Here is a 19443-nt window from a genome sequence, read left to right on the forward strand (position 1 = left end):
CAGTCACTTCCGGATCGATCACAGCTGATGTGAGTTTGAAACACTTGTTTATCTGACACTCAAATACATATATAATAATCCAAACAACACACATAGAAACATACGAAACAATAGCTTAGCCAGGACGATCGAGTTAAACACGCAAATAATTAAGATGTATAAACGAAAGCAAAACTAACAGAGACAATGAATCGGCGGCTCGTGGATGATCGCTTTCTTTTCTTCATGAAAACTTGATCGTGTTTTTTTGGGTTTTTTGGAGGAGGAGGGGGCCTGTAATGAACGGCCACCTGATATTTGCGGTCACCTTTGCAATGACTAATGGGTGACCGGATATGGCAGGTACTACTGTATTGCTAATTCTCTGGACATTTTGTATTTACTGTAAAGAAATTACAAAAGTATTTGTCTCAGTTTTGGCTGTTCCATATCCCTCCCTCTGATTATTATTTCTTTTTGTTCACTCTTTTCTTGTGCTTTTCAGTATTTCAAAATGTCTTTTCTTTCAAAAAGTCTTTAGTCACTTGCTCAACTAAATTCTGGGATAATTACATTTTCATATATATTTGTTTGTTTTTAAATGTAGGTGTTTTTGTTTTTGAAGTGGGGAAGCAATAAAGAGGTCTTCGATATCAAAACTGATATCGACGGAAATGTCGTCGATATCACTTTTGCACTGAGCTCAGTTTTGCCCAATTGACCAATGGAAATCCACGTAACATATGAAATAGCAATATTGTAGCCTATCTTTTGATGTTGATGTAGCCTATCTTTTGTTGTTGATCTGGCCGATGCTTTCCACATCATAATGTTGTGGGGTTAGTCTTCTTTTCATGTTTTGCCTTATATTGTTGCTGTGTTATATGGTATTAGAACTGACACGTCAGCAGTGTGTGACTGTTGGCTGAGTATTGCCTGTACTCTTATGCTTCCTATTGTTATCTGTTGTGTTTTTCTGCTGAACGTTTTTGTGTGGAATATCCATGGTTTTGGGAAGCTGGGTGTTTCCTTTTCTGTAGTTTTCATTGTTGAAATGTTATAGTGCATATCTAGTTGGTGATTTGTATTCCTGGTTCCTTTTTCCTGGCTTTGACATTGTATTTTGCATCCCCTGTTCTTTTCTTTGCCTATGGTTGTTACTGATTTTCCACTCAGCATAGTCTTTTGCATGATGATGCCTCAGGAATTCATGGCTACTTTTTGACATGCTCTTCTATGGCCATAGTTTCTGGTATTCAGGTTTGATGCTTTTGAGAAGCAGGCAGTCAACAGACTTTGTTAAATGTTATTTTCAGTTTCAGAGAGAAATATATTGTTTTCATTTGCTATTGAATCTCTATTTGATAAAGAGATGTTTTCATTTGTTATTGAATCTCTTTTTGATAGAGAGAAGTTGATAAAAGACATGTATATTTATGATTTTCAAAATGAAATTTGATTTTGAGTTATAAAAGCTGAAAGGGGAACAGCCAAACTTTGAAATGGTAGCTCTGGTGAAAATGCACACTTATGTCTTTTATAAATCCCTTACTTTCCTTTTCAATTTACTGTGTCTCGTAACAGTGTTCTGTGCTCTTTAGTTTTCTTTGATTGGCTTTTGTCTTCACTGAAAAAGAAGTATGTTTTGTTTATCATGCAGAACTTGTTACTTGCACTCTGCCTAATTCCATGCAGTCAGTGTATCCTTGCTTAACATCCTGTGTGTAAATATGCTATCTTCCTGTTTGATTGCTTGCCAGATTACTATTGAGGGAAGGAGAGGGGTTAGGTGTCATGTATTTATTAGTGTGTATTTGATCTTTTTCTAATTTTTTGAGTGTGCAAGAGAAAAAAGTGCTTAAAAAGAAACAGAAAGTAAAAAGTAAACATTGTCTAGTTTCAGTTGTAGTTTATGTTAAATTTGTAGACTTTCGTTGCGTTGAGTTTCTGTCTGTTTTTATCATTAGCTTGGTTAACATTGTTTTTATCTGAGCAGGCGGAAGGTGGTATTTGAATTGTATTCCTTTCACTGTGTCTGTCATCCAGAATACCCAGATATTCAGTTAATTCAGTAATGGGATGTTCATTCAGTGCACTCAAGGGCATGAGAATAACATTATATTGACAGGAAAACCTAGAGTAAGTGGTGAGCTGAATGCATGTGTACACAAGATCAGAAAAGTTGCTTTATGATTGAAAGAACAATTATTGGAGGATGTTTGGTACTCTTTCTTTACTGGGTGAATTTGCTCACTGCGGCATGTGTACATTTTTGTTGCTTCAGTCTAACTGTTTGAACAGTTTTGTAGAGGCCTAAATGATTCTCAAGTGTGATGGTCTTTTTCATTGATAATACATACAGTAATTGCAAATTATTGAAAACTGTGAGTAGTGCTATATTTTGGAGCTTTCTAAACAAGACTTTTGTGGAATTGTGTTTTAAGTCAGGTATCGTTGCAGGTGTCGTTGAAGTTGCTGTATCAGGTAAATGTGTAATATATTTTTTGCATTTCTGAAGTAAGCATGAAGAAAAAAGGTGAGTGCTTTGAGTTTTTTTGCTACTCAGCAAGCAGGAAGATTGATATACCCTGCTTTACAAAGACCCTGGTACCTAAAACTAATTTAGGAGTGGGTGATTGAAAACAAGTTTACATGATAATGAGAAACAACCTGTATGTTCCAATGAAAGACAAAGCAAGCTGAGTATTTTGTGTGCATCACTTTGTGAGGAGTCCTTTCCTTCTTACTGGTTGCTGTTTTTTCTCCTTGGAGTTGTTGATGTAAGCTCCCTGAGCCAAATTAATTCTAAAATGTCAAAAAATGGAATTTGCTGTCTTTTTTTTTTAACTTGAAAAATCTTAGTATCGGTGCAGTGTAATATTTCGGCACCTCTCAATCGTTTGGAAATCGTTCACAGTCACTTTAATTGCAACGGTAATTGAGTAAGTCCAGTGTCACCAAGAAACAAGGTTGATTTTGTGGGAAGACAATTAGCATTTTGATCAAATTTTGATTGTTGGTTGATTTTATGACAGTTGAAATAAAGGACGTACATATCATTGCTTCATTTGTGTACATGTGTGTGGAAGATAAACCAATGTGTGTTAGTGTGTGTATGTGTTTTAGCCTGTATGTGTGTGCATTAGATTGTGTCGGTATGTACGTGTGTATGTAGCCTATGTGTGTTTGCCTGTGTGTGCATTAGATTGTGTGTGTTCATGTGTGTGTGTATGTTAGTTACCCTGGCTGTGTGTTTGTGTGAGTGTATGTGTGTGGTAGCCTGTGTTTGTATTTGTATGTGTTTGCCTGTGTATGTTTTTGTAAGTAAGCCTGTGTGTTGTACTGGAAACTTGCATTCTCCCAGTAAGGTAATACATTGTACTACGTTGCAAGCCCCTGGAGCAAATTTTTGATTAGTGCTTTTGTGAACAAGAAACAATTGACAAGTGGCTCTATCCTTTCCCCGTCGCGATATAACCTTCGTGGTTGAAAACGTTAAACGTTTATTTCATGCTGCACAGTCTCTTTAATAAGAAATACTTGACACAATCATTAGACCAAAGTTTGAGATTTTATTGAATGGTATGTTCCACCACCACTACCATTATGTACCCATGTACAACATCATTCAACATTTTGTTCTACTTTTGCGAACACACCTTTGAACGATTGTAAAAGAGTGCTGCTTGCAGAAAACTAGAAATACATCCAACAAGACTGAAACATGTGCCAGATCAAATACAGAGGAAACTATGGAAAAACAAAAGTATACATGTACTCTTATGTACACATGCTATGACATAACCCATAACACAGCTCTGCCTGTAGTGTAGGTGCCACTTCACTTATAGTCCTTGGAACTGCTATGACGAGATTTGAAGAACATCACTGTACATATCATTATATTTTTATTAAGAGTATTAACTGAAGCACTGGGAGAAAATGCCGATTTTACAGGGTCCAATACACTGCAGAGCTTTGTTGCAACATTACTTCCCATTTAAAACAATCACATAAACTACCACAAATCAGTCCAGGGATTTTTACTAGGGATACGAGCATTCATCCATTTTGACACATGTACCAGAATTCAACAGCGTGCCTAGTTCCTCTGGAAAGTCAGAATTTTTTGCTGAATTAATTTTATAACTTGACAGGTAAGGTGTCAATTAATAAATTCAATTATGGTTGGCCTAGTGGTAAGGCGTCCGCCCCGTGATCGGGAGGTACATGTAGTGGGTTCGAACCCCGGCCGGGTCATACCTAAGACTTTAAAATTGGCAATCTAGTGGCTGGCGTCTGGCATTATGGGGTTAGTGCTAGGACTGGTTGGTCCGGTGTCAGAATAATGTGACTGGGTGAGACATGAAGCCTGTGCTGCGACTTCTGTCTTTTGTGTGGCGCACGTTATATGTCAAAGCAGCACCGCCCTTATATGGCCCTTCGTGGTCGGCTGGGCGTTAAGCAAAACAAAACAAACAAAGTAAAACCACAATTCCCTCTGTGTGCATAAAGTGGCCAGGATGCCGAATTTTGGTTTGTGTCCAAGTGGATGAATGCTCATGGTTTGTTTGTTTGTTTGTTTGTTTGACGCCCAGCCGACCACGAAGGGCCATATCAGGGCGGTGCTGCTTTGACATAATTATAACGTGCGCCACACACAAGACAGAAGTCGCAGCACAGGCTTCATGTCTCACCCAGTCACATTATTCTGACACCGGACCAACCAGTCCTAGCACTAACCCCATAATGCCAGACGCCAGGCGGAATGCTCATGGTGATTTTCAAGGCAGTTTACATGAGGTGTGAATGTACATGTATCTGTAGTTGTCAATCTTTCAATCATTTAAAATGTAAGGGCTAAACATGTTGTCCTTCAGGGACCAGCTGTGAAGATAAGTGGAGAGAGCTTCGAACTGTACAATGTTGTGTGAAATGATTTTTTTTAATACAGAAAGTATAACTTCAAGAAAACAGCTGAGTAAATACTTGAAATAAACAAAGAAAATCAAACCATTTAAAAAGAAGCAGAAGAAAACAAATTCCACAGATGATTACATCGCGTTTGCCTGTAATGCTGGTGTTGATGGCACTTCTTGTATTTTCATTTAACATTGACCACTCAGTGGATGCGACAAATATGAAGGAAAAACAGCTACGACAGCTATATATTCACTGGTTGAATATCTCCTCTATGGCATGCTAGCACAAGAGATAGTGGTGATGCCAGCAAAGTTTTGGATGTCTCTGACGGCAAAATAAGATCAACAACACTGGAGTATACATGACATTTTTCAGCAAAAATAATAATGAAGAACTAGAAGGAACAGAAATGCACGGTGCATGACTTGAGTGCTTTCTGTCCTTGAATCCTAATTTTCTTCTTCTTCTGCGTTCGTGGGCTGAAACTCCCACGTACACTCATTTTTTGCACGAGTGGAATTTTACATGTATGACCGTTTTTTACCCCGCCATTTAGGCAGCCATACGCCGTTTTCGGAGGAAGCATGCTGGGTATTTTCGTGTTTCTATAACCCACCGAACTGACATGGATTACAGGATCTTTTTCGTGCGCACTTGGTCTTGTGCTTGCGTGTACACACGGGGGTGTTCGGACACCGAGGAGAGTCTGCACACAAAGTTGACTCTGAGAAATAAATCTCTCGCCGAACGTGGGGACGAACTCACGCTGACAGCGGTCAACTGGATACAAATCCAGCGCGCTACCGACTGAGCTACATCCCCGCCCCTGCTTGAATCCTATAATCAGGGAGAAGTAACTCTTGCATGGTGTGTTCCTCTTTCTGTCTTTCCTTCTCTGTCCTGTCATTTTAACTTGTCTACGAACAGCCAGATCAACCTTGTTTGAACGTTTTCCTGCAAAATCATGTTTTGTTCTGTTTTTGTATGGAGATGATGGTTACATCCAGTTACATTCTTTCTCAATTTTATAATCTGTTCAGTATTATTCAGAAGCCTACTGTTTAGAAAAGAAGGAAGACAAAAAAGGAGAAAATACCCCAGCACATTATCATACTAGCCTCCCTTTTTGAAACAAAGTCAAACATCAAATATAATTTCTCTGCTGTGCAATTCCATGTCATCTCTCAGTCAATTACATTTGTGTGTTACCTCATGCGTGTTGACAACACAAGGTCATCAAACATTCATCACCTTCACTTTTGAAATATTGAATCCACACAATAACCCTTTCGCTCCTGACGCTAAGCATCACCCCCTATGACTATCAAACATAGTGACGCTAAGCATCACCCCCTATGACTATCAAACATAGTGACGCTAAGCATCACCCCCTATGACTATCAAACATAGTGATGCTAAGCATCACCCCCTATGACTATCAAACATAGTGACGCTAAGCATCACCCCCTATGACTATCAAACATAGTGACGCTAAGCATCACCCCCTATGACTATCAAACATAGTGACGCTAAGCATCACCCCCTATGACTATCAAACATAGTGACGCTAAGCATCACCCCCTATGACTATCAAACATAGTGACGCTAAGCATCACCCCCTATGACTATCAAACATAGTGACGCTAAGCATCACCCCCTATGACTATCAAACATAGTGACGCTAAGCATCACCCCCTATGACTATCAAACCTAACCATGTTAATGTGCATACTTTAAGAGCTGTTACATGTGTGAAAAGTGAAAAGGGCAACAAAACCATGGAATGAGATATACTGTACCGTCAAGCAAAACACAAATGGCGGACATTTTGTCATGCAGTTACCTGAACATCAAAAGTTCAACATAAAAAAATTGCATAACATTATCCCATATTATCAGTTAACCGAACCAAAATGGAGAAAAAAAAATCAATACTTTAGCTTTGCTTGATTACAAAAAGATCAGACCAGAAAGGATGAAAAACATAATCAACAATATTATGATTCAATCACCATAATCTCAAATCAAATGTTGAAATCAATCTGTACAACCCAGGCAGCACACAACGTTTTACTAGTGATAGTCATTATTCAAAGATCTACATAGTCAATGTAGAATCTATCACACAAACAAACAATGGTGGGATTCAGCAAAACTGACATTCAGAATAAGAAAAAAAAATGTACCTGAATCACTGAAAATTGGAAGGACTATTTCAGTACTTTGCAACATGTTCACTGCTTTACAATTAAACTCCTCAGACATGTATTTTTTTAGCACGGAAAAGAATAGGAAACACTTTGTTTATGGCTGAAGTTGAAATAACTGAATATGCATACTCTAGCAATATATGTACAATTGCTACATGTAACAGGGCATACAGTTTTATACACCTATATCTACCAACTGATTGCACATCGGACATCAGTAAATACATTGTTTTTGCTTCTATTATCCACATTTTACTGATCTATCAACATTACATTAACTGTAAAAAAAGTTCTTATCTTCTCAAGTTTTGTTCTTCAGCACATCATTTCTGTCTGCAAAATATTGTACTTTGCATTGTAATGCGAAAAAAAGGGGGAACACGGAAAAAAAAGACTCCACACACCTCAGCTATATTGAACACCGGGCCAATGTGCACGAGAAAGTTCTCAACTGGATGGAAACCAGCCTCTGCATCGTACTGGTTGAAATCGCAAGCAAATCTCAAGTTCAACCAATCTGACCCAGCGCTTGGTTCCCACTCAGTTGGATACCTTTTCGTGCATACCACTCCAGTTGTCTCTCTGCACTTTTTAATCACAGTGCAGAGTATGAATGGTACAACTCTAAATGGCTTTCCAGTAGTGTCAGTAACACTGATACAATTTTCACATACATTTGACTAAACTTAAAAGGGCACTCTACCCCCCTATACCTTCCCTTTGGTGGAAGTACTTAAACACATAACACTGACTTTTAACAGTTACAAAAAACACAGAGCGGGTTTGTTCATCCCTTACTCGCATCACAATCACAAAAACATTCCTCTCCTTTTAACAACAAACAACAAAGACTGAGATTTTCTTGCACACACAAGCACACAAACACTCATCAAATACTTCATCATAAGTGCTCACAGAAGGAAAACTCCCAACAACAAAATCACAATTTTCTTGGTCAGACAGAATCTATCACCGGCCATTCTGGACGAGGGTTGGCGGTGGGGTCAAAAGGTCGCGGTACTCGTGCAAGACGTCCTTGAGGGCACGGGTGACCTGCGGGGAGGAGGAGGTGGTGCATTCCACCAGCGCTGGGTAAAGCTGAATGACCTGCTGCCAGACTGCCGCCTCCACTGAAATAATCATAGCAGACATTGGTAAATAATCAACACTATTTTACCACTAAAAATAAACTTAAAAAATGTTATCACATACAGAATAGCCGCATTTCCGTTGCTCAATAACTTGTTTCACTGACATTAAAAACTCAGTTTCAATGAGCAAAGTAGATTTTCTTGAGTCAATAGAGTAAAGTTAACACAACTCTTCTCAAATCTTAGACAGCTGAAATTAAAGCTGCATGTAGCAGCACAATTCTGGAAAGTTAAAGATAATAAGAAAAGCAAGTGCACGAAACAAATGTTTATAAATGTAAAGAAATTGTTACTTGGCATAGCTATGTCCCTTTCATAGGCAAAATCATGTAGATGTCTCTGTGAATGCTTCAGTTTGTTCACATCAGAACCAGAAATGTAGGCATTTTTTATGATTCTCATTTCAAAATGTTCTCTATAACCCCCTTACATCTGTTCTGCACTCATCTAAGCATCTTGAACATCAATCTCACACAAACTCTGACATTCATGCCTTGCTAGTCTGTGGCTGTCACACACACACACACACACACACACACACACACACACACACACACACACAATCTTGCTCTCTCTCTAACTCACCACAGGAAGCAGGAGCTTTCTTGAGAGACTGAAGCAAGGTGGTGATGGCTTTCAGCACAGCTGTGATCTCTGCCAGTCTCGGCCTGCAACCACATTGGATATTTCATCACTGGTTGTTATACTCTTCTTCTTCGTTCATGAGCTGAAACTCCCACATTCACTCATGTTTTTGCAGGAATGGATTTTTACGTGTATGACCGTTTTTACCCCGCCATTCTTGCAGCATACGTTGATTTCGGGGGAGTTCTCCTTTTTCAAGTGAGTTATTCGTAAAGCATTTAATTGATCAGCTAGATACTTTGAACTTGGTGTATGGCTGCATAAATGGCAGGGTATAAATGGTCATACACATTCAACCAACTTGTGCAAAAACAAAACAAAACACAAGTGTACGTCGGAGTTTCAGCCCATGATCACACAAGAAGAACGTACAGCTCACCAATCCTGCCATGCTCTGAGGAATAACTAAGTCTTCCAGTTAAATAATACAAAGCCAGAGAGTTTCATGTACATGAGAACTTGTAATACACTCAGAAATAATAATAACACATCAGCTGTCATTCTCCAAAATGTTAAAACCATCTGGTAACAAGAAATGGCAAAAAGTAGCATGGCAATACAAGAGCAATTAACCTAAGTAAGGCAGAAGTTGGGTGCATTTCCTATGCATAAAAGAAAGATGCATAAATAAATAAATAAAATAATAAAATATACTGACCTGGGCAGAGGACATTTCCCTGAGAGTCTCTCGTCGTCCACATATTTCTTCACCACCTCCTGGCAGCGCTGCAGAAGGGAGAGAACTGCCACCCTGGTCACTGCCCCTTCCTCGCTCTTCTTGCTCACGAAGGAAAACTGCAGCAACGTCTCAAAGCACGTCTTGGCAAAGTCCTCGCGAAGCTTTCTACTGGAATCTGTGTCTGAAAAAAAGAAAACAACCCATTATGTATCACTGCATAATAAAAGATGGGATGAGTTAACACCGGACCCTGAATAGAGAGGGAGATCTGGATAGTACATGGATTATTATGAAAAAAATGTTACAGTTTGGAGAGTGTGTTAATTACTTGAACACTTAACAAACCAGAAACATGTAGTTGGATTTATAGCCACTCTGTTGACTTTTCTTCTGTTCTCTGTCATTTCAAGATTAAAAACATTGTGAAACAGCATGCACACACACACACAAATCAAATACAAGCACACAAACACACATACACACACACACAGACACCCCCCCCACACACACACACACCAACAAAAACAACCAAGTGAGTGCAAGCTCTCAGCTCACCAACAAAAGTGTCGGACATGGCGGAGTGGATGGAGCCTCTGTTGAGCAGTTCCATCACCTTCATCACGAAGGGGTTTGGCACATTGCTGGCATAGGGCAGGATCTCATCACGGATCAGGTGGACCATCTGAAACCAGGAGTGTTATGCATGATTGTGTCTAGTTACCATCCAGTGTCTGTTGAAGATGTTGATTATGCTAGTGGGGATTGTTTGTGTGTGTGTGTGTGTGTGTGTGTGTGTGTGTGTGTGTGTGTGTGTGTGTGTGTGTGTGTGTGTGTGTGCGCATGTGTGTGTGTGTCTGTCTGTGTGCCTATCTGTGTATCTGTCTCTTTGAGCGTATGATACCTATGTGGATAGTTTTGTTTGTGCATCAGATTGCAGTCTTCCCAGAAATTAATCAACAAATGAGATTTGTTGTGACTTTTATTATCACAAGGATATACATGTAGGGCTTTATCTTCTAAAGGAGGCCTCTCACTTTGGGCGCTATGACATTCAGATTGCACAATATTTAATTTATGAAAATCTCTTCAATCAAAGATTATATAACTTTGTGAAATTTGCCATGCATGCATTTCTCAATCAAAATATTAGGTAAACAGATGTATGTCTAACATTTAATCTGTCCGAACACTTACCTTACAATCGATGGCTTCATCTCTCTGGAAGTCTTCCATGGATAAAGTTGGTGGCGAAGGACTAAAACCGACACAAAGGTAAAGTAAGAATAAAAAAACAAGAATGGACTGTTTATTATTGACAAAACAAAGCGTTACATTTACTGTATGTCCAACCAAAGGTCTTTGAAGTAGACTGACTGACTGACAGACAGACAGACAGACAGACAGACCGACCGACAGACAGACAGACAGACAGACAGACACTTGTGAAACAGATAATGAACTTTTTCAAGATAAAAAAAGATATATTTTATCTTATTACAAAGGTAAAATGCTTTACTGCTGATCCAGATCGTTCTGATATATGATTGGGATAATGCCATTTTAATTTTGTTCAAGTAATTTGAATTCAGATCGGGTTATGAGAAAATTTGAGACAGAAGGAGGCATAAATATATCTAAACAGGACTCAAAACATGCACTTCTGCATAAACATGATCACAGATAACTTCTACACTATCCAGCTTATCTACCTTTATGGACATAGAAAGACAGAGAGACAGTCAGGCATCCAGGCAGACAGACAGACAAATGGACTGACAGACAGACAGATAGTCAGACTCTCTCTCTCTCTCTCTCTCATTCCCTCTCTTAACCCACCTATTTTTATTGCTAACCTAGAGAATGTTGTAATAATGATTAATATAATCCTACTCTGTACAGTTCATACATGTATCGTGCTTTGCACCACACAAATAAAGGTATTCCAAGCAGCCACTCACTGTTTGGTGAAGAGGAAATCCTCAAAGAGGCGAGCAAGTTCCTGCCACATGCCTTCAAAATCTGCCGCTGTCAAAATAAAAACTAACAAAAGTGAGTCAAAAGACATAATGTGTTCCAATTGAAAATCAGACATACACAAAAACGTCTGAAACAAACACAAGAACATGATGAATCTTACTTGGTTATTGAAAACCCTCTTATTCAAGTTGATGTAAATGTTTAACTCAGTTTAACAACGATATCTACAGACAGACCGATATTAACCAGGGGCGGATTTGAAAATAAAGAAAAACATCATGGCTCAGATTGCACCAGATTCCTCCAATTTCTTTGTTTTTAATTTTATCCACATTTTTCGGGGGACCATGCCCCCGGACTTTGTCTTCTAAATCTGACGGTCTTGGAAGGTAGTTGGGTAATTTGTTGGCTCAGGTTGCACCAGATCGGTCAATTTTCCTTTGATCCAAATGTGTCTTCTGCTGGAAGGTGTATTAGGGGAAGTTTTTTTTGTAGCAGATTGCTCCATTTTCCATGTTTTTATCAACATTTTCTGATGGGGGGGGGGGGGGGGGGGGCATATGCCCCCGGATGCCCCTAGTAGGTTCGGGTGTCGGTCTATCCCTAAAACAAATGTGGAAACCGCCCCTTACAAATGATGTGATCTGCCCCTGTATACAGACCGACAGACAGAGAGGAAGACAGACAGACAAGCATTCATTTCCTTTTAACAGGGTAAGAAACTGGATTAGCTGGCAATTAGGGAGACATTAAAACCTTGCCCCAACTCTGCAAAGGAACCGCTATACAGAAAGACCAGTATGTTAACACGTGACACAATTTCCAGTCTAAGAGTCATCTCAAAAAGAACATGAAGTCAGTAGACACTAAGAGAAGGCTTTCTCTTGACAACACATCCAGTCTGAGGCATCATCTTCTAGCACTGAACATAATGAGTGGCCAACCACACCATTCTTCTCAAGATGACCTCCAAGGCTTGGCCTGAGGGGTGTGGGTGGGGAGATGGGAGGCAGGCGAGTGGGGTGGTGATGGTGGTGGTCCTGAGGGGTGTGGGTGGGGAGATGGGAGGCAGGCGAGTGCGGTGGTGATGGTTGTGGTCCTGAGGGGTGTGGGTGGGGAGATGGGAGGCAGGCGAGTGGGGTGGTGATGGTTGTGGTCCTGAGGGGTGTGGGTGGGGAGATGGGAGGCAGGCGAGTGCGGTGGTGATGGTTGTGGTCCTGAGGGGTGTGGGTGGGGAGATGGGAGGCAGGCGAGTGGGGTGGTGATGGTTGTGGTCCTGGGTTCCGCGGGAAGCCTCCACAAATGCAAATGTACCTTTTCCCCTCAAAGAGACCCCCCCCCCCCCAACTGCCCCTTTCGAATGCTGAATTTCAACACCATAAGGGGGGGGGGGGGGGGGGACTTTATCCCTCGACACCCAACAGGTGCCTGTGTGGCCCATGTACCCTTGCCTCACTTATAGGACCCCCCCCCCTCCATTCTCATACACTAGGTCCACCCCCCCCCCCTGATTTCTCCAAATACAGTAACAGGACAGTGGACCCCCTCTGTTTCTGTTCATAACCTCAGTATATTTACCCCTAATCTTAAACCCCTTTCTTTTTCTGAGGTCTTAAATGGGGGCCGTGCGGGGGGGTGGGGGGTGGGGGGTGTCCAATGTAAAACGGATAAGATAAAGGATGTACTCACGATGTTTGCGGGCAACAGGCAGACCCAGGGTGATGACGGAGAAGAACGCGGTGATGGCCTGTTGCCACGTGGAGGGCGAGGGACAGTCGTACTTCAGGCCAAGTGGCAGGCGCAGCATCTGAAAGTAGGCCACACATTGACACTTAGTCGCATGCTTCACGTGCAACGTTTCAAGAAAGAAAGGACGGGAAAAGGAAAGACGGAAAGAGAGAGAGAGAGAGAGAGAGAGAGAGAGAGAGAGAGAGAGAGAGAGAGAGAGATTAAAGAAAGACAGAAAGAAAGACAGAAAGAAAGAGACGTCATAACGGAAACCGAGGGGATTACTACTAAACGCAATCACTGCACAATAGCTGATGTCCACATGTCTTGCACCGCCCCTTAGAACTGACTTGGAATGTGTGATCTCCTGAAGACAAGTAAAAGTACTGTGCTAGCCATAGCCTGAGGCTGTTCGTGGCCAGCACTGACCAACAAAAAGTTGTTGGCAGTGGTATCAAACTTGTGGACAAATTAGTAAAGATAATACTCATGTCTATTACAGATGTATTATTCGGAATCGAAAAATGTCAGGAATCAGCGTTAATTAACCATGTTTTATTGATAGCAAAAATGTGCATTAGCAAAGTTAAGAAAACTAAATCGCATATTCCATTGGAAATTGTATTTCAACAATAACTTGCGCTACGAAAGGTTTATCCCCATTGTCCTTAGTTAGATTGTTGTTGAGAAACAAAATTATAGAAAAAGTCCTTTAAAAAAGTTGCGCGAAAGACACCAGGGACAGTATTTTTCACCTCTTTTCAAACGATCATAACTTTTGAGCCCGTGAAAGAATGTTTCTGAAACTTGGCACACATGTAATGGCACCATTCTTTGCAAAGTATACAAAGTTGAGTGCATGTCACATTTGTTTCTTGGACGTTACAAACGTTTACCAACTTTTAACGGAAAACCGTTACAACGTCCATTCTCGGGTTCTGTTTGCTCTAAGTACTGGAACATATACTGATGAGGGTCTTTGTCATCGTTCTGTGAAATTTAGAGAGGCTGCTATTTGTAGTTTTAGATTTATTGCATATCAACTGCGGCTACCCAGCAAAAACACCATAAAAACCCTGGATTTGTTGCCGTTTTTCAGGATTGTGGTCACTTTTCTTTACATGCTGGATGATCAGCCTGACTGCGCGGCGAATTTGAACGAAATGTGTATGACTTGTTAGGTAGGACACCAAATAAACTTTTTGGTGTAAAAAATGTAAAATATCATTCAGTTTAAGTTACCGTTTTGACGGTTGAAAGTGAATCATGCCGTCAAAAAACGCCATTTTTGAGGGTAGGCGTGGTCACGGACCTCTGACGTCATACCCAAATATTGCTCAGATTCCAGAAACACATTTTTGAGCAGAAGAAAGGGTGATCTTCAAATCCACGTATATTTCTGACCAAAAAACTGCTGTTTGACATCTGGGCTATACCACTGAACAAATATCCTTAACTTTTTGTGCTCAGTGTACCTGAACCCAAGTGACCTTGTTTGAAGGAACATCTCTGTACTCAACCATATCTGCAAACACTGGCATTGAAGATTTTCTTGGACATGAGCATCTACCTACATTCTGTTGTTGGATTTCCCTATGAAATTATATATTTGTTAGACATTTTCACCGAACACACAGACCCAAATCTTGTCTTTGACAGTGCATTTGGCATGACAAGCTTGCCTGAAGCTTTTTATCACTCTTTTGTTGTATCACATTATCTAATTGCAACATTTGGAAAAGAACTAGTGTCGCTGTATACGGAGATTTGAAGAATGAGATATCTTTTGTCTTTGACTCTCACGAAAGAAACTTTAACGATAAAGTTTCAGGTAGTACAGCTGTTTAGTCTTTCCATTCTTCGAGCAAAGCTTCAATAGTCATATTTAGCTGACTCCAGTTTTACTCTCTGTTTCTGCTCAAAATATTGGACTTGAACAAAACTGTTCATCTGACTTGCATAAATGTCTCTTTGTAGTACCAACACGGCTCAGAACAGTTTCACAAGTCTGCCAGCACAGTATTTGAATCCAAGAAAAAGACAGGATGTTAATGCAAACATGCATGGTACACATTTTTAATGAAAAATAGTCTGATTGTCAGCATATTTTATCAAAAATGTCTCCTTCTTCACAACAGACCAAATATAACAATCAGCTTAGTAGGGGCGTACTGGCAAGACTATTACTGCAGGCGAATAACACAACAGGGTAAAAAGAACAACAGAACAACCTACCAGGTTTGTTCAAGAGTGTCTTACATGTGCTTTGAATGTCAACAGTAATCATTCTTACTGTTCTGTTAATTGTGACCATGACAAGACCGAGTGTCTTACATGTGCTTCTAATGTCGTCAGTGATCATTCTTACCTTTCTTCACAAGTTCGGCGTAAAATGTGCGTACAGGAATTAGAAGTTACTGATTATGTGCTTGAAGATGAAGATATCACTGTTTTAAACAAAGAGCCATGCGTGATAGTGGATTCCGAGCAAGTTGCTGATTTTTTTTAAAATTACAACTTCGCAACATGAAAATGAAATGTTTACAGATTTTATAACCTCCCCACTTCACAAACTTCACAGTAATCATTCTTACCTTTTCTTCACAAGTTCGGCGTAAAACTTGCACAAAGAAAATAACAAGAGGCCAAGCCTTCAAGGCTCCCGTAAGAAATCGACAAACAGTAACACAAACTCAATGACTCCGTCACACATACACACACACAGTAAGCATAGGTGACACTAGATCTAGATCTGTCTGTCTGTAGCCTACTTACGGGGACACGACTGCCAGATGGCCAGATCGACACTGCGCTTTCGACAGCGCTTCCTCGCGCAGACACTGGAAACACGCTGTGCAGATTAACCTATAGGAAATCTCCTTTGGTATCTTCTTTATCTATTTTTCTGGAGCTACGAAACCGAACAATGTGAAATCGTCTTCTCCGAATCGGCGAACTGCAGCTCGGTGATCTATACCACAATCCTTCACGCGATCTGACCTAACCTTGACCCCTGACCTGGTCTACATACCACACACGACACAAACCAGTCAGCTGTTTTTACCCCCCCCCCCCCCCCCCAAAAAAAAAAACCCACCACCCGTTTTCTTTGGATACACACTTTAACTACATACGTGCCGACGAAATGTTGATCATTGCTTCAATACTTTGAAGCTGTTGCTTGGATAATAACCAGGTAAAATTAGTATTTCGGTGTTCAGTCAAATGTTAAAGTTTCTATCACATACACACACACACACACACACACACACACACACACACACACACATTGCACACACACACATACGCACAGACAGACAAAAGTTAGCATCGCATAGGCTACACTTACGTGAGCCAAAAATTACTGATTATGTGCTTGAAGATGAAAATATACATGGCTTGCTGTGTCGTACCAGATTTACACAAATTGGTTTTTTTTAAATAGTGAACTGCGAGCGAAAGCGATCTGTTCACTATTTGAAAAAGCAACGAGTGTAAGCCATGTAGGGGAAGGGCTCCTAATATGGACCACTTTTTGTTTCATGCTAATAACTAGCTTGTTTTCTTGCGAAGAAGTTTCATTTTGTGTTTGGTAGTCCTTCTCTCTTAGGTGAACCGTTAGGCCTAATTAGAGTGAAATAGCTTTGATAGACATTCAGCAAAAATTAAATACATAAAAAAAATCACAAATGGTCCATATTAGGCGCCCAGGCTCCTAATATGGACCAGTGAAGCGGCCTTCACGAATCACTGTCAAAAGCCCCCGGCCTATACTTCAAAATAACGTGATACAACTTAGTGTGCATGTCAGACCAATTCAAATATGCTTTAGATTTATCTGTTTCGGGTTGATGAGAACATTATTTGAAGCACACCAGGAAACTAAAGAAGCATATCAAAAACAGAGTGAAAATACGTGAAATTATCAACTTCCACAAAAAGAATTAAGACAATTTGATATATTTTTTTGAAAGCTCGAGGGCTAGTTATAGGTTATTTTTAGCAAGCTTCTTAATGAATTAATAAAAATAGCCTTTAGCTTTTATTTTCTTCGATTTGTTGAACGTGGTCCATATTAGGGGACTCACACATACTTTGAGATTTTGCTATTAATTTTTGTTTCCAGTAGAAACTAGGGGCCAAAACTGCTAAAATGTAACAAATACGGTCTTAGCTGTCATATATAGCAATTTTTGTGTGATAAAAGCTTTGGCTGTGGACAGAAACGAGTCCGTTTTAGGCGTCCGATAGTGCTGTCTGTGTCACAGGATAGTGCTGTCTGTGTCACAGGATAGTGCTGTCTGTGTCACAGGATAGTGCTGTCTGTGTCACAGTATAGTGCTGTCTGTGTCACAGTATAGTGCTGTCTGTGTCACAGTATAGTGCTGTCTGTGTCACAGTATAGTGCTGTCTGTGTCACAGGATAGTGCTGTCTGTGTCACAGTATAGTACTGTTTGTGTCACAGGATAGTGCTGTCTGTGTCACAGTATAGTGCTGTCTGTGTCACAGGATAGTGCTGTCTGTGTAACAGGATAGTGCTGTCTGTGTCACAGTATAGTGCTGTCTGTGTCACAGTATAGTGCTGTCTGTGTCTCAGGATAGTGCTGTCTGTGTCACAGTATAGTGCTGTCTGTGTCACAGTATAGTGCTGTCTGTGTCTCAGTATAGTGCTGTCTGTGTCTCAGGATAGTGCTGTCTGTGTCACAGTATAGTGCTGTCTGTGTCTCAGTATAGTGCTGTCTGTGTCACAGGATAGTGCTGTCTGTGTCACAGGATAGTGCTGTCTGTGTCACAGTATAGTGCTGTCTGTGTCACAGTATAGTGCTGTCTGTGTCACAGTATAGTGCTGTCTGTGTCACAGTATAGTGCTGTCTGTGTCACAGTATAGTGCTGTCTGTGTCACAGTATAGTGCTGTCTGTGTCACAGTATAGTGCTGTCTGTGTCACAGTATAGTGCTGTCTGTGTCACAGGATAGTGCTGTCTGTGTAACAGGATAGTGCTGTCTGTGTCACAGGATAGTGCTGTCTGTGTCACAGTATAGTGCTGTCTGTGTCACAGGATAGTGCTGTCTGTGTCACAGTATAGTGCTGTCTGTGTCACAGTATAGTGCTGTCTGTGTCACAGTATAGTGCTGTCTGTGTCACAGGATAGTGTTGTCTATGTCACAGTATAGTGCTGTCTGTGTCACAGTATAGTGCTGTCTGTGTCACAGTATAGTGCTGTCTGTGTCACAGTATAGTGCTGTCTGTGTCACAGTATAGTGCTGTCTGTGTCACAGGATAGTGCTGTCTGTGTCACAGTATAGTGCTGTCTGTGTCACAGGATAGTGCTGTCTGTGTCACAGTATAGTGTTGTCTGTGTCACAGTATAGTGCTGTCTGTGTCACAGTATAGTGTTGTCTGTGTCACAGTATAGTGCTGTCTGTGTCACAGTATAGTGCTGTCTGTGTCACAGTATAGTGCTGTCTGTGTCACAGTATAGTGCTGTCTGTGTCACATGATAGTGCTGTCTGTGTCACAGTATAGTGCTGTCTGTGTCACAGTATAGTGCTGTCTGTGTCACAGGATAGTGCTGTCTGTGTCACAGTATAGTGCTGTCTGTGTCACAGTATAGTGCTGTCTGTGTCACAGGATAGTGCTGTCTGTGTCACAGGATAGTGCTGTCTGTGTCACAGTATAGTGCTGTCTGTGTCACAGTATAGTGCTGTCTGTGTCACAGTATAGTACTGTCTGTGTCACAGTATAGTGCTGTCTGTGTCACAGTATAGTGCTGTCTGTGTCACAGTATAGTGCTGTCTGTGTCACAGTATAGTGCTGTCTGTGTCACAGTATAGTGCTGTCTGTGTCACAGGATAGTGCTGTCTGTGTCACAGTATAGTGCTGTCTGTGTCACAGTATAGTGCTGTCTGTGTCACAGGATAGTGCTGTCTGTGTCACAGTATAGTGCTGTCTGTGTCACAGGATAGTGCTGTCTGTGTCACAGTATAGTGCTGTCTGTGTCACAGTATAGTGCTGTCTGTGTCACAGTATAGTGCTGTCTGTGTCACAGTATAGTGCTGTCTGTGTCACAGTATAGTGCTGTCTGTGTCACAGTATAGTGCTGTCTGTGTCACAGGATAGTGCTGTCTGTGTCACAGTATAGTGCTGTCT

The 19443-nt window shown here is 40.8% G+C and overlaps 1 protein-coding gene across 1 annotated transcript in view; it reads right to left on the reverse strand.

Annotated features, from left to right (window-relative positions):
* Window positions 1-3531: 3531 nt before the first annotated feature.
* Window positions 3532-19443, reverse strand: part of LOC138964211 (protein MON2 homolog) — a 625692-nt gene continuing 609780 nt past the window's right edge. The window contains exons 30-36 of the mRNA XM_070336107.1: window positions 13254-13371; window positions 11546-11612; window positions 10782-10842; window positions 10143-10269; window positions 9567-9768; window positions 8849-8931; window positions 3532-8242 (exon numbers count right to left, since the gene is read on the reverse strand). Coding sequence (XP_070192208.1) covers window positions 8082-8242; window positions 8849-8931; window positions 9567-9768; window positions 10143-10269; window positions 10782-10842; window positions 11546-11612; window positions 13254-13371 — 819 coding nt within the window. The 3' untranslated portion in view covers window positions 3532-8081. The remainder of the gene's footprint in view (window positions 8243-8848; window positions 8932-9566; window positions 9769-10142; window positions 10270-10781; window positions 10843-11545; window positions 11613-13253; window positions 13372-19443) is intronic.

This window comes from Littorina saxatilis, linkage group LG4 (genome assembly GCF_037325665.1).
Source record: "Littorina saxatilis isolate snail1 linkage group LG4, US_GU_Lsax_2.0, whole genome shotgun sequence".
NCBI classification, from domain to species: domain Eukaryota; kingdom Metazoa; phylum Mollusca; class Gastropoda; order Littorinimorpha; family Littorinidae; genus Littorina; species Littorina saxatilis.